This window comes from Gigantopelta aegis, chromosome 6 (assembly GCF_016097555.1).
Source record: "Gigantopelta aegis isolate Gae_Host chromosome 6, Gae_host_genome, whole genome shotgun sequence".
In the NCBI taxonomy this organism is placed as follows: Eukaryota; Metazoa; Mollusca; class Gastropoda; order Neomphalida; family Peltospiridae; genus Gigantopelta; species Gigantopelta aegis.
The window spans coordinates 18,498,018-18,512,308 of NC_054704.1; the positions used below are offsets into that span (position 1 = coordinate 18,498,018).

The following is a 14,291-nucleotide window of genomic DNA, read 5'->3' on the forward strand; positions in this document are numbered from 1 at the left end:
ACATATATAGAGGATACTCCCTGAGTGTTTTGTGATATCATAATTTATCAGCACGAGTTGATAAAAGTATGAAATCCAAGGCTTGCCGAGGATTATACTTTTATCAACCCCCACCCCCATCGCCCTAAATTTTGCGATAGTTATAATATTATTATATATTAATTTTCATTATTTTACGATCCCCCTCCAAAACTCCACCAGAGTTCCCTTGGCATTCCACCTCATGTTACTGTCCCCCATAATGGATTTTCTGGATCCGCCACTGTATACTTGTGTAAAGAAATAAGGAAACACTTATTTGAAACTAAATTTAATTCACTACTAGAGTAGCTACGTCTGTATAAAAAGTTAAAGGTTTTTAGTATAACGACACCAGGCAGTAGAGCACATTAATTTATTAATCATCGGATGTCAAACATTTGGCTGTTTTGACCTATAGTCTTGGAGAGTAAACCCGCTACAGAGCACATACCACGGTCTTTGATATACCGGTCGTGGAACACTGGCTGGAACGAGAAATAGCCCAATGGGTCTATCGACGAGGATCGATCAGGCGAGCACTTTACCACTGGGCTACGTCCCGCTCCATGTCTGTATACAGTACAGAGATGCAACATGTGAATGAATATCAATACTATGGGATTGACGGCATAAACATAGTTAACCTCATATTATAGGTGAGGGTTTTTTCAGGGCGGGACATAGCTCAGTGGTACATAGCCTGAGTACTCTGACTGTAAGAGAGCTAGACGGACATTTGGACAGTTATATACGCCCTCGTTACAGCCAGAGACCAAGCTATGTAATTTTCTGCTTGGCGTGTGTACCACTCTGGTATATCAAAGGCCGTGGTATGTGCTATCCTGTGTGGGATGGTGCATATAAAAGATCACTTGCTACTAATGATAAAACGTAGCTGGTTTCCTCTCTAACACTATGATAATATTACCAAATATTTCACATCCAATAGCCGATGATTAATCAATCAATGTTCTCTAGTGGTGATGTTAATTTTTTTTTTTTTTCTTATTTTTTAGGGCGTGGGGGTTGATTGTCGGGCACTTGTCGTATTATTGTATGAGACCGCCCCAGGAAGACGGGATGGCTGAGTAGGTGATCATGTGACGCTACGTCACGATATAGGTCGGCGAACTTAGAATTCTGCTGTCCGGAGTTTGCCGAAGCTTAGCTGAATGTGGGTGCTGTCGGGTTTCTTTCTGTAGTCTGTGTATTAGTGATTAATATCAGATTTTGTTTTTTAATCACGGAACTCGAAAATGATCGACGTCAAACATAGGATTGTTGTGGTATTAGAGCGGGAATCTTTGACTACTTTTTGGTGGGCAGCGATTGCCAGAAAATTACATAGCTTGGTCTCTGGCTGTAATGAGAGCGTATATTGCTGTCCAAATGTCCGTCTAACTCTCTTATAGTCAGAGTACTCGGGCTAAGTGGTACAGCGCTCGCCTGATGCGCGATTGATCTAGGATCGACTCCCGTCGGTTGTTCCATTGGGCTATTTCACGTTTCAGCCAGTGCTCCACAACTGGTGTAACAAAGGTCGTGGTATGTACTATCCTGTCTGTGGGATGGTGCATATACAGATCCCTTTCTGCTTATCGAAAAGAGTAGCCCATGAAGTGGCGACAGCGGGTTTCCTCTATCAATATTTGTGTGGTCCTTAAAACCATATGTCCGACGTCATATAACCATAAATAAACTGTGTTGAGTGCGTCGTTAAATAAAACATTTCCTTCCTTTAATATTTTCATGTTACTGTTTGTATGTTCCCTTCTTTCCATCAGTATATTAATGTAAATAAACCTATTTTCAGAAAATTGCCTTTATTTACTGTGTTCCTATACTGCATGGATCGGTAAATATTCGATTTTACATTCTATAGACCTAATATATAATCACGCTCTTTCGACAGGTAATGGAGAGGTGTATAAATCTGCCACGTCGCCGTACACGGTTGACATTAAATTATAATTATAGTCTATCGCCCATATGTTGTCCCTAGCGGTGTCTATTTATGATAGAGTACATTCGGGTATCTAAAGTATGTGTTTCATATGGGATGAATTTACGGGAGGGGGGAGTTTGGTTGGGTTTTTTTTTTTTGGGGGGGGGGGGGGGGGGGGGGGTCATAAGTAAGCATTTATATTTTTCGTAAAACTGGAGGAATCCAGCTCTGTCGGTAGAGCGTTTGCCTGAGGAGCTTGGGTCGTAGGATCCAATTCCCTCGGTGGACCCATTCTCTGATCATTTGTTTTTCCATTCCCAACAAATGACCCGCGATTGGTATATCAAAGGTCGTGATATGTGCTGTCATGTCGAAGAAAGGGTGCGTGTAAATTTTAAAAAAATAAAAAGACGTACCTACCCTATTTATTCTGGCAAATCCCTGAAACATATGTTTTAGGCCGTAGACTATATCTGTCGGAATTACCAAATGTCTGACATTAAATCGCCGATAATTAAATAAACAATGTCTCTAGTATTTCCTTTTCCGTAAATGATAGACCGTAATCAATATTATTTTTCATTATTGTTATTGTTGGCGAACTTCTTGAAGCTGGAAAATCTGTAAAGTAGCTTTAGCCCCCCCACACACACACTCCTCACAAGACATAACGAAAACTAATTTTCCTATTAAACTTTAAAAACAAAAACTCGTATAATTTGTTTCACAGTTTATTAAAGATACTTTTGGCAGTTTATTATTTCGCTAAAAATAATGACTACATTGTTTACAAATCAACACTCGTTTTTGTAAATGCCTACTTAATTGTCGTATAAACTACGTCAAACGTACGATATCAGTTGAAAATGAAATGACATACACATCCATAAATTACCAACAAGTTATCAGTTTAATTAACTAGAACCGTAGATTGATTGCGTACACCTGTTTACACAGGGTATCAGTTGCCGTGAACATGTGCGACAGATTTCCTTTTAAAACCAGCCTTGAGTCTGAAGCACGGTCATTCCATCCCTGAGAACTTGTCTCATTAGTTTTTATGTCCATGTTCGGTGGGATAGTTTCAATTTAAACATCTAGAAACTTACGAAATGGAGGCATCCATCGGCGGATTAATAAGCTTCCTGGATCGCTTAGAGTTTCCAGAAAAGGAAATCACAGATATTTTTGTCAACACGGTCAAATCGACTCCAGCTGCCGATATTTCCCGTGTATTCTTTCACGATGATGAAGTGTATTCCGGCATTCATAGTCGAATATGGTTTGATGAAAATTACGCCGATACTGTCGTCGACATCGCTATTCCTCTCATGGTCTGGAACGTTGGACAGGTAAATATAACCGATATAACACAGTAATATTATTATAAATAATTTCTTACACACCCGTTGGTGAGAACATCATTCGTTATTTTTGATAACACACAAGGTAACTATAAACGCTAGGGACGTACATAGGTTTTAGTTGGAAAAGGCGTTTAAATTTACTTTAAAACTGTTTTCTGAAGATATGTAAGAAATAGAATATTACATTCGTGTCCGTTAGATACCATTTATCTTACAACTCGTTGTTTAAAAACGTATCCAACTTTATCTTGTAAGATAAACGGTATCTAACCGCCACTCTTGTAGTATTATCTATATGTCACATGAATATTATTATAAGTGATATATCACATGAATATTATTATAAGTGATATATTATATCAATATTAAATTATAACTGATATATCACATGAATATTATTATAAGTGATATATTATATCAATATTAAATTATAACTGATATATCACATGAATATTATTATAAGTGATATATCACATGGATATTATTATAACCGATATATCACATGGATATTATTATAACCGATATATCACATGGATATTATTATAAGTGATATATTATATCAATATTAAATTATAACTGATATATCACATGAATATTATTATAAGTGATATATCACATGAATATTATTATAAGTGATATATTATATCAATATTAAATTATAACTGATATATCACATGAATATTATTATAAGTGATATATTATATCAATATTAAATTATAACCGATATATCACATGGATATTATTATAAGTGATATATCACATGAATATTATTATAAGTGATATATTATATCAATATTAAATTATAAGTGATATATCACATGAATATTATTATAAGTGATATATCACATGGATATTATTATAACCGATATATCACATGGATATTATTATAACCGATATATCACATGAATATTATTATAAGTGTTATATCACATGGATATTATTATAACCGATATATCACATGAATATTATTATAACCGATATATCACATGGATATTATTATAACCGATATACTAGTATCACATGAATATTATTATAAGTGATATATCACATGAATATGAATATTATTATAAGTGATATATCACATGAATATTATTATAAGTGATATATCACATGGATATTATTATAACTGATATATCACATGGATATTATTATAACTGATATATCAGATGAATATTATTATAAGTGATATATCACATGGATATTATTATAACCGATATACTAGTATCACATGAATATTATTGTAAGTGATATATCACATGAATATTATTATAAGTGATATATTATATCAATATTAAATTATAACTGATATATCACATGAATATTATTATAAGTGATATATCACATGGATATTATTATAAGTGATATATCACATGGATATTATTATAACCGATATATCACATGGATATTATTATAACTGATATATCACATGGATATTATTATAACTGATATATCAGATGAATAATAATGTGCGTATCGTACATGAGTGCTAAACCATGCATGGTATGTGGATGTAAATCGGGTTCTAAAATGAGTCCATGGCAATATGTGTGCCCGTTGTCAATTGAAACCATCGGATGCATTCGTTACATAATTTTATATAGACGGATCGAATCGGTTTTTTTCCCTTTGGTTTACATCAAATGTATACATGTACATGTACATTAGTCTATGGTCCAACATATGGAAACCATCCCTCCTAAGGGATTTTCTTTCACAATGTTTTTCAGTTAGCCAGGACCCTCAGCTATCATAATCTGCTTGTTTGCCATAAAATTGATGGTGGGGGTAAGCGGCAGGGCTGTTGCCATGGCAACACAGTGATGAAACGTTGGACTTTCAGAAAATGACATATCTATGTAACCAAGCAACCTAAAAACACAAAATAAGTGTCTACATATATAGTTTTGAAGCTATCTAGTTGATTGCAATCACGACCTAGGTAATTTAAGGTCAAGGTCATTACACACGATCAAGGTCAATCTAAATATATGACTTTGTGGCAAACATGAATGTTTTGCTATGTGTTTAAATATTCAATGTTCCTGAATTACCGGTTAAACATCGTCGTTGAAAGTCCAAAGGTAACATAACACCTCTTTTGACCGAATAATGCTTCAAGAGAAATAAGAATAAAACACATTCAGCTTTTCAATACAGTGCCATCAAACATCATGTAGGCTTATAAAAATAATAATAATGTAAAACATGCTTAGCAAAGAAAAAGCAACAACCAGTAAACGTGGATATTAAATTACATGTATTTTTTTGTGCATGCTATAACACTTATTAACAGTAGACCACTTCAAACACTCTATTTGTTATATGTATATACAACTTATAATTCATGCATAAATTGACCAAACAATTGAGAATGTGACTAGACATCTGTTTATTACTTGTTGTTTTTCAGGTAGCAGACTTTAAAGAGGTGATAGACACAAAGAAAGCTGAAGAGGCGTGGACGTTTGTAATTACTAGCTCGAGAGGAGCAGAGTTGTCAAGGGACATATTCTACCATTGGTTATTAAAACACACAAGAACTAGCTCCATATCTGACCGACAAAGACCAATTAGCCACTGACCTAGCTAATTATCTGTGTCATTTGATTGAAGACAAGTCTTCTTGTGATACCCCTCTCTTTCTAAAATTCACTGTTCTTAATATGTTAAATACTAACATATACCACAGCACCTTTAAGAAAATACAACAATGTATGCATGGTGAGAATGAACATACTTTATCCATGGTTACTGAATATGTTGAAAAGATTAACTTTCTACTGCCTGCCTTGAATATCTTGCGAAGTGGTTTCCTTCTAGAAACGACCAACAACGTCTGTATGAAGAACGCAATGGGCCCTAGATTTGTCGGCCATTCCAGTGCTGTTCTAGGGTGGCTAAACCGGGCAGACGGACCTTCCAAATACTGTCTGAGCTCTACAAGCAGAATGCATATGGTGAACTACGTCCCTAAAGTCCATACAGGGGGTTGTCTATTGGGTAGTACTCTGATACTGATGGAGATGGCAAACCATTTACCAATAGAAGATCTCAGTGAAAATGACATCATACTTGGAGATTCGGGAGAACTAGGACTGGTATCTCATCATAAAGTAGAGTACACCGTAAACAAATATACTCTTGTTTATGGAATAAACGAAGAAGCGCCATTTTTCACAGCCGATCATCCTTTCTGGACTCAAGATGGATGGAGAGCTATTGACCCGGTCACGGCTAAGGAGGAAAATAGCTGGCTCAAAGTTGGACAACTGGCTGTAAGTGATCGAGTTTGCAAGGTAAAAGCATTCAACAATGAAACCAGTAAGGTCGAATACGAATGGGTTGAAATTAGCACGTTTTCAAAAGCAGTAATAGAACCCGGGATCAAGGTTTACGGCATTCACCTCAGAGAGGGTCCCAGATCGTGCCATGCTAATGGTTACTTGGTGCACCTGAATTTCCCAGAAATAACCAATGAACGACTTGCCAATCTACCAGACCATTTTCGAGAGGAATCCACGTCTGCATTTAAACGAATAGTCCAGCCACTGTTAAAGCAGGACGATCTGTTTAATTACGACGAATACCCCACAAATCTTACTTCGGGCAGAACGTCTGCTGTGAAACCCCTATCTGCTCACCCAGACGGCTGCGTCCCATTGGAAGAAGTTACTCTCATGAATGCAAAAATTTGCTATAACGAGAATGTACCTGGTCCCAGCAAGAAATATCAGAAATTGAGTATCATTCGTGGCCATCTTTTTCTGAATGATAATCACGTGACTACTAGTAGGCGGATTTCCCAGGACCAGATAACGTGGTCAACAGTACTACCTGATGGAAATACAGAATATGGCGCGCTCTGTTTTTATCCTGATCGACTATCTGGATTTGGCAAGATAAGTTATAAAAACAAATTTCAGTCTTCGGAGGAAGTATCTTTAGAGGAAAATTCTATATGCTTTAGTTTCACCAACAAGCCAATAGAATTTACTTGTCAAGAAACAACTGTCACTTTGAAAGAATTGCACGCTGATGATACCATTAAGCAAATAGGCCAGTCTCTACAGAATTTTGGAACAATTTCATTTGGGCGAAACATCGATGGCAATAACAGACAAATGACTTTCAAACTTCAAACGCCGACAGTTACTCTTTCTTCAGAGGAATCTAAACGACAATATCGTGTTTCTGATTGACGACAAAAATCAGCTGAATTTCCATGTCTATTTTCCAGCTGAGTATCAACCAGTCGTCGGATACACGAGGTTATCCGGTATCCTGACGTGGAATTACCAGGCATTCGAAGGAGAAGTTGTACGTTTTGACGGAACTAAACCTGGTAATGAAGGAGACGCCTTTTTATTGATGGGGATAACAAGTCGAAGTGCAGACTATGACAGGAAGCTGAACAGTGTGCGTGAGTACGCACTGGCAAATGTTTCCTCACACCCACTGTTATCGAGGTCAACTTTAGCTATCAACAAAAAAGTCTGTACACCCCGAACTCATCCAGTTTGCTAATTCAGTGTCTACTGGTCATACTAGCTTACATGATTTGTTAGCCATTGTGGTTCCGGCTCCAGAAATTGTACACACGTACAGCTTCAATCTCCTCAAAGAGGCAATGGTAGCATCAACCCCACCTGAATGGAGACAAAAAATATTTGGAACATTGAAACTGCAAGCTGGAAGTTCGCAAACGACTGTTGGTGGTGAGATTAAAGATTTTCTGGAAAAATGTATTTGTAAAAGCTTTTATTGGATTGATTTTGGCATGGAACAAAAAACTTGGAAGTAACCTGTTAGACGACGAAAGCAGAAATAAATTACTATACTTTTGGAATAGCAACGACAAGGATAGTTTATCTAAAATAAAAGAGTTTTCCTTGTTGACATATGGTTACGCTCTACAGGCATTCACAACTCTTTCTCCGCGTCTAGAGAAGTATGCTAACCAATCCAGTTCCAACGACTGGGCCAAGAGTTTGTTTGATAACCTCATGGTGTTGCAGAATCTTCACCCATTGACCATGTCCATTTCGACGCCATCATCCACGTCGGTTTTACAAAAGTACAGTATGCTCCTTGAACTACTCGAGCCAGGCAGCACTTATGCTGTCGACCTTCAACGAAACGTGTTAATAAGGCAGATATACCTGATGAGCGATTTCTACAAAGGATCCGAAGAAGACAGGAAAAGCATGTATTCTTTTGTTTACGACTCTGTAAAGTGTTTAGTTTTACAAATCTTGTACAAAAGTGGATCTCTCGGTGAAAACCTGATTTTACACTTGCAACCATTGTTGAATGACGGAATAGTAGAGTTGGGCGTGAAGATCGAAAGGCAGCCAGAGAACATTGTCAAGCAGTTTATGATCGAGGCAGAGCTTGTGCTGTCACAGATCGTTAACATATGGAAAGAAATGAATGGAAGCTTTTGGCAACGAATTGACAATGCTATTCACAAATGGAGTATAGAATACACAATAAATCATAAAACTGGTAAACTTTTAGCCTGCCTTTGGCCATTTGCAATGGCAGGCTACGCCTTGTACGCATCAGCAAAAGAAATGATAGGATTGAATGAACCCTCGCCATCACAGAAACCAGAAGTTGTAGAACTGTTGTTAAAATACGCGTCTCCATCATATCCAGAATTCCAGATGTCGTGGAGTCCTTGTCCAGTATCAGCGACGGTTTTCACAGCATTGGTTTTGCCAAACAGTGGACGTCTGCTAAACATGACGTTGATGCCCTACAGCTGACTTGTGACATCATACAGTTGCTGACAGTGGAAGGAGATCAGGAGTCTATGATGTTGAAAGTGGCTAAAGAAGCTGGTAGTTCGACTGCTGATGAAAAATTTGAGGGGATAAAGATAACTAGGTATTTGCTTTTTTAGTGATTCTAGGAACTGCAATACTTTGTTGTCGCATTTCTATTATACATTGTTCTTCACTAATAATTTTACTCTGATATTATGAAGCACAACTGTAGTTGTAATAGTATGAGCAATATTTGTAGTAGATTATGATTTCAATTATGTGAGTTTTGAAGTCTGATAATTCAAGATTGTTTTTCATGTTTGCAAACCAGTTTGGAATATCCGGTTAATAAAAAGTAAACATAATATTTTAAAGGCACAATATCATAGTTACAAGTGCCATATATTTTCGTTTATTTGTAAGAAATCACTACAAATTAATTAACCGATCCCACACATAATTTTCGAATCGATAAAAAAGGAATATCGAAATTGCAATATGATCGTTGTAGTAGTGTTGGTATAAAGTGTTCCTACTGTCAGTAGCTAGTAGAAAGTACTCTGTTAGCTCAGTTGGTAGAGCACTGGATTAGCGTACTGAGAGTCTGTGGTTCGAAACCTTCGGTGGAGGTCGATTTATCTGTTACACTTGCCCATCGTGCAAATAGTCACTTTCAGTACGGCTAGGACTGTCTTAATATGTCGTAATAAATCTTACGATAAAGGAAAATTCACAAAAACTGGCAAGTTGACTGTTGGTAATTAGATATGGGAATCGGAGACAAATGCGTTGAACAATGACAGTAAACTTGACCACCGACATAACGTTATGGCAGGTTCGCCTGAACTGAACGCGCTCAGTTCTGTCAGTTGTCATCTAAAGATTCTTCAATTAAAAACAAATATATTAGTTAATTAAATTATGTGGTTGTAATTATTTATGGATATATATATAGTTCAAGGTAATATTTACATTTCAAAGCAAAAGCTAAAATATAATTTTGGCAGGAAGCCGCCATTATGAAACTGAGATTGCACCTTTGATGGTAGATCACTCGCCAAAGTAGCGATGGTTCGTTGAATTCAGATATATTATTGTACATGGACGCCTTGAGTTATTCACTGTTTTAAAATAAATAAGAAAAATAGTGAAATATGTGTATCATTCTGTCAAGTTTTGAATTACGAATAAAAAATACATTATTGCTAAATAAAGGATTTGTATACGGCAGCAGCGACTTTGTACCCTGTTACTGTAGAACTAGTGTGTCACAATTACCATATGCTTGACATCTACCCGATGCTTACATAATGTTCTTTGTTGTTGAAAAAACAACACCATATATTCTTTTTCTTTGTTTAGATGGCAGACGCTGTTCAATGTAACAGAGTCGATGGCTCGAGTCAACAGCACACTTGCTCTGTCGGTTTCATCGATCTGGCTTGGGACGAAAATAATTAACTGTTTTCAGAATGACGTCAGTTTGACTGAAGAAATGCAGGATATTGTTACCGTGAGTACAAGCATGGGGAACCTTTACATATATGTATCAGATAAAGATAAAGATAAAGTTTGTTTTGTTTAACGACACCACTAGAGCACGTTGGTTTATTAATCATCGGTTATTGAATGTCAAACATTTGGTAATTTCAACATATAGTCTTAGAGAGGAAACCCGTTATATTTTTTTCCATTAGTAGCAAGGCATCTATTATATGTACCATCCCATAGAGAGGATAGCACATACCACAGCCTGTTAAATACCAGTCGTGGTGCATTAGCTGAAATGAGAAATAGCCCATTGGGCATACCGACGGGGATCGATCCTAGACCGAACTTGCATCAAGCGAGCACTTTACCACTGGGCTACGTCTCTTCCCCACCCCCCCCCCCCCCCCCCCCCATAAGTTTAGGAGGGGCGGGATCTATCTCAATCGGTAGAGCGCTCCCTAATATACTTTGGTCGCAGCATCGAACCTTATCGATATACCCATTGTCTGATTGGAATCTTCCCCGTTCCAACCAATGCCCCATGACTAGGTATATCAAAGGCCGTGGTATTTGTCTGTGGGAAAGCGCATTTAAAAGATCCTTTGCTGCTAATGGAAAAATATAGTGGGTTTCCTTTGATTAAAATAAAAATTCAAATAATTGTACAAGTATCTTTATAACCAACAATTGTGTTTATAATTGATATTATAAATTATTTCCCATGCCAGTCGCTAAACTACAAACCGGTATATTAAAGTTATATTCTCTGGTTACCATATTATAACATCATGTACAAATGTGAAATACAAGCTCAAATGTACTTTTAAAAAAGTCGTGTGTGTTCGCTATGATCGGATATCGTCAAACGTATACGCTTGATTCGTCGCCTGTGCCATCATAGCTCGGCAAAGCACAAACGACAGCCTGTTGTCAGTTTCAGTTAACACGTGCGTTTGCCGATTTCAAATTGTAGGGTTCGTCTCAAAAAATTAAAAGAGAAATCTTGCGCTGTACGAAGAACGTTCGGTTGAGGATACTAGAGTATTTAGTTAAAACGGGTTTGATCTTGACAACGTATTATCGGCAGTCGTACCTTCCTATTTCAGAATTGATATTTTATAAAGTGTTGGTAGAACTTTCAAAGTTTAGTTTGTATACCAGTAACACATTAATCATGTATATATTTTTAAAATAAAAGATACTAAAGTAGACAATGAACGTTTTCACTTCTTAATTTTACGTGTTAAAATCGACAAATTCAAATAAATATCATTTCGTTTGGAAAGGGTAAAGTTGGGGGGGGGGGGGGGTTAACGACATCAAAGATAAAGCATATTGATTTAATAATCATCTGACCCCATACAACCGTAAATAAAATGTATTGAGTGCATCGTTAAATAAAACATATCCTATCCTTCCTTCCATCTGCTGTTGGATGTCTAACATTTGGTAATTTTGACATATAATCTTAGAGGAATCGGGTGCATGTGCAGGGGGAGGGTATTGGAGGTCGAAACCCTTACTTGCCCAAGCTTAAAAAAAATTGAAATGTATTTTTGGGGGGAGCATGGCCCTATATAAACTTCGCTTAACACAGACTATAACCCCAACCCCGCTGAAATCCCTGCACACGCGTTTTGGAAACCCGCTACATTTTTCTTTAGCAAGTGATTGTTTATATGTACCATCCCACAGACAGGATATGACATACCATGGTCCTTTTGCATAATCACCGATGGGGATCGATCCTAGACTGACCGCGCATTTCCAAAAAACACCTTGAATAAAAATAACATATAGTCTTAAAAAATGTTACGTAAATCGAACACAGTACATTCTTCCTTTACCCCTAGAGCGTTACGTAATTAGGAACACCCCCTTACATGTAACGCGTATGCCAACAGCTGGCCACTGTCATAATTTCAAGGCAAATCCCCCACTCACCGACCCCTGGAAAGGCGTTGTACCATACCTTTATGGATATAAATATGTTTTGGAGATATGAGACGACCCCTCAATCAAGACAGTTAAATTTGTTCAAAAATTGCGAAATCTCACGTGATCTCTTGTTGGGGAATTCTATACTTGTGATAAGCCAATGAAAACCGAGCCCGTCAAAAGTGTCCCACTTTCAAAATACTGGTTTTGTTTTTGACCTGGATAAGCCAGCGTAGTGAAAACAATGCGGAGTGCGGCGTCATATATGCACCAAACGTAATTGGATTTTCTGTTCTATATGCTTAAATAATAAAACATATTCCAGGGAATGTAGTTTTAAAGGTCATAGTGTGTGCCGTCAGTCAAGTTGAAAGATGCATGTAAAATATATTTTACAGCGTATGTAGCAAGAAGTGCCTCTTGTCAATGACACTCGTGCTCTCTCTCTCTCTCTCTCTCTCTCTCTCTCTCTCTCTCTCTCTCTCTCTCTCTCTCTCTCTCTCTTCCTTCTTCTTAAATTGTAACAAGGGATGTTTACTTCTGATAAATAATTCATGGACTTCAGTCTTGTTAAATAGCGTTTTGAAGTTAGTCATATATACCTTTTGATGGTTGTGAGGTTTCAGCACCAATTAAATTACTTCTGTTATTCGTTTCAGTAGTTTCATTAAATCAACTTTATTTGTTTTGCAGGGAGTCATTGTTGGTATAGAAACTACTGCCAAAATTCTCAGAAAGCCGCTTGAATCAATGTACCTTCCCCTGACGGGAACCTTTCTGGCAGAGTCTGGCATTACTCTGGCAATAGTATCAGTGGATATCCACGGTTCCCAGCTGCCAACAACCCTGCAAACAGCTCAGAAATTTCTAGAAGATGATTTAAAACAATTTCTTAGCCAGAAAAAGGACCCACCCAAGTCATGGATAGAACAGTACAAGAAAAAACACCACAAAAAGATGCCAGAGTTGACAGAAGATGAACAAATTATAAAATCTATGTTACAAGCTCACGTGAGACGCATGGGGAAAAAAAAAAGCGGTGATGACGCCAGCATTCCCTGTTAGTTGGTATTCCCGCCAAAACATTTTTGAGGTGCTGCTCTTAAATCTTACCATTCCTTTGAAGCAAAGCCAAGAATTATTTTTACTTGATGCTATTCGGGATTCTTTTGCAGGCACGTCTAGGATAGGACATGTACTACTATACGGCCCGTACCAGACCTAACATATTTGATAACAATTAGGGATCAGAAATATAGTCTTCTCCGGGTAGACAAAAAGAGCATTTTAAAAATAATACGGGCATATTAAGGCATTTTTATTGGCAGGTAACTGCCTCCCCACCCCTCGCTAGATACTATCCCGACATCCGAGGTGGACGTAAATATTAGGGTCTACCCAGGGCGGAAAGGAGTGTAAAATGGATGCAGTTTACTACTAGTATAAAACTGTTGTGAAATTTGATTATTAAAAATATATCAAACAAAAAGGAGTTTCTTTGCTTAATATAAACGATGTACTCGTTAAACATTTAGGTGATTCAAATTATAACAGTTATAATTTAAGTGTATTTTATTCAGCTGAGACTGCATGTCCGGTGATAGAAGACAAAAATGGATGAAAACGGAGGGCTAGTGTAACGAAAAGCTTACGTTATACACGTACATTAATTTGCTACTCGTCACATGTATCAGAAGGAAGGAATGTTTGATTTAACAACGCACTCGGCATATTTTAATCAGGCACGGCGGAAGCAAGTAG

The 14,291-nt window shown here is 37.2% G+C and overlaps 2 protein-coding genes across 3 annotated transcripts in view; both read left to right on the top strand.

The window, feature by feature from the left end:
- LOC121374081 (succinyl-CoA:3-ketoacid coenzyme A transferase 1, mitochondrial-like) overlaps window positions 1–1,251 on the top strand; it is a 31,305-nt gene extending 30,054 nt beyond the window's left edge. Inside the window, exon 16 of the mRNA XM_041500997.1 lies at window positions 1,038–1,251. The gene's annotated coding sequence lies outside the window, so the exon portion shown is untranslated. The remainder of the gene's footprint in view (window positions 1–1,037) is intronic.
- A 1,478-nt stretch (window positions 1,252–2,729) lies between these two features.
- On the top strand, window positions 2,730–14,019 carry LOC121373992. 2 transcript variants are annotated; one of them, XR_005958171.1, is made up of 4 exons: window positions 2,730–3,318; window positions 5,744–9,222; window positions 10,464–10,614; window positions 13,224–14,019. XR_005958171.1 is itself a non-coding variant. In XM_041500848.1 (4 exons), exons 2-4 carry the CDS (start codon window positions 9,149–9,151, stop codon window positions 13,593–13,595), a joined length of 597 nt encoding a protein of 198 aa, XP_041356782.1. In that variant the 5' UTR covers window positions 2,748–3,318; window positions 5,744–9,148; the 3' UTR covers window positions 13,596–14,019. The 2 variants fall into 2 exon arrangements, 1 of the variants encoding a protein (XP_041356782.1); XM_041500848.1 differs by having other exon boundaries at window positions 2,748–3,318.
- The last annotated feature ends 272 nt before the right edge of the window (window positions 14,020–14,291 follow it).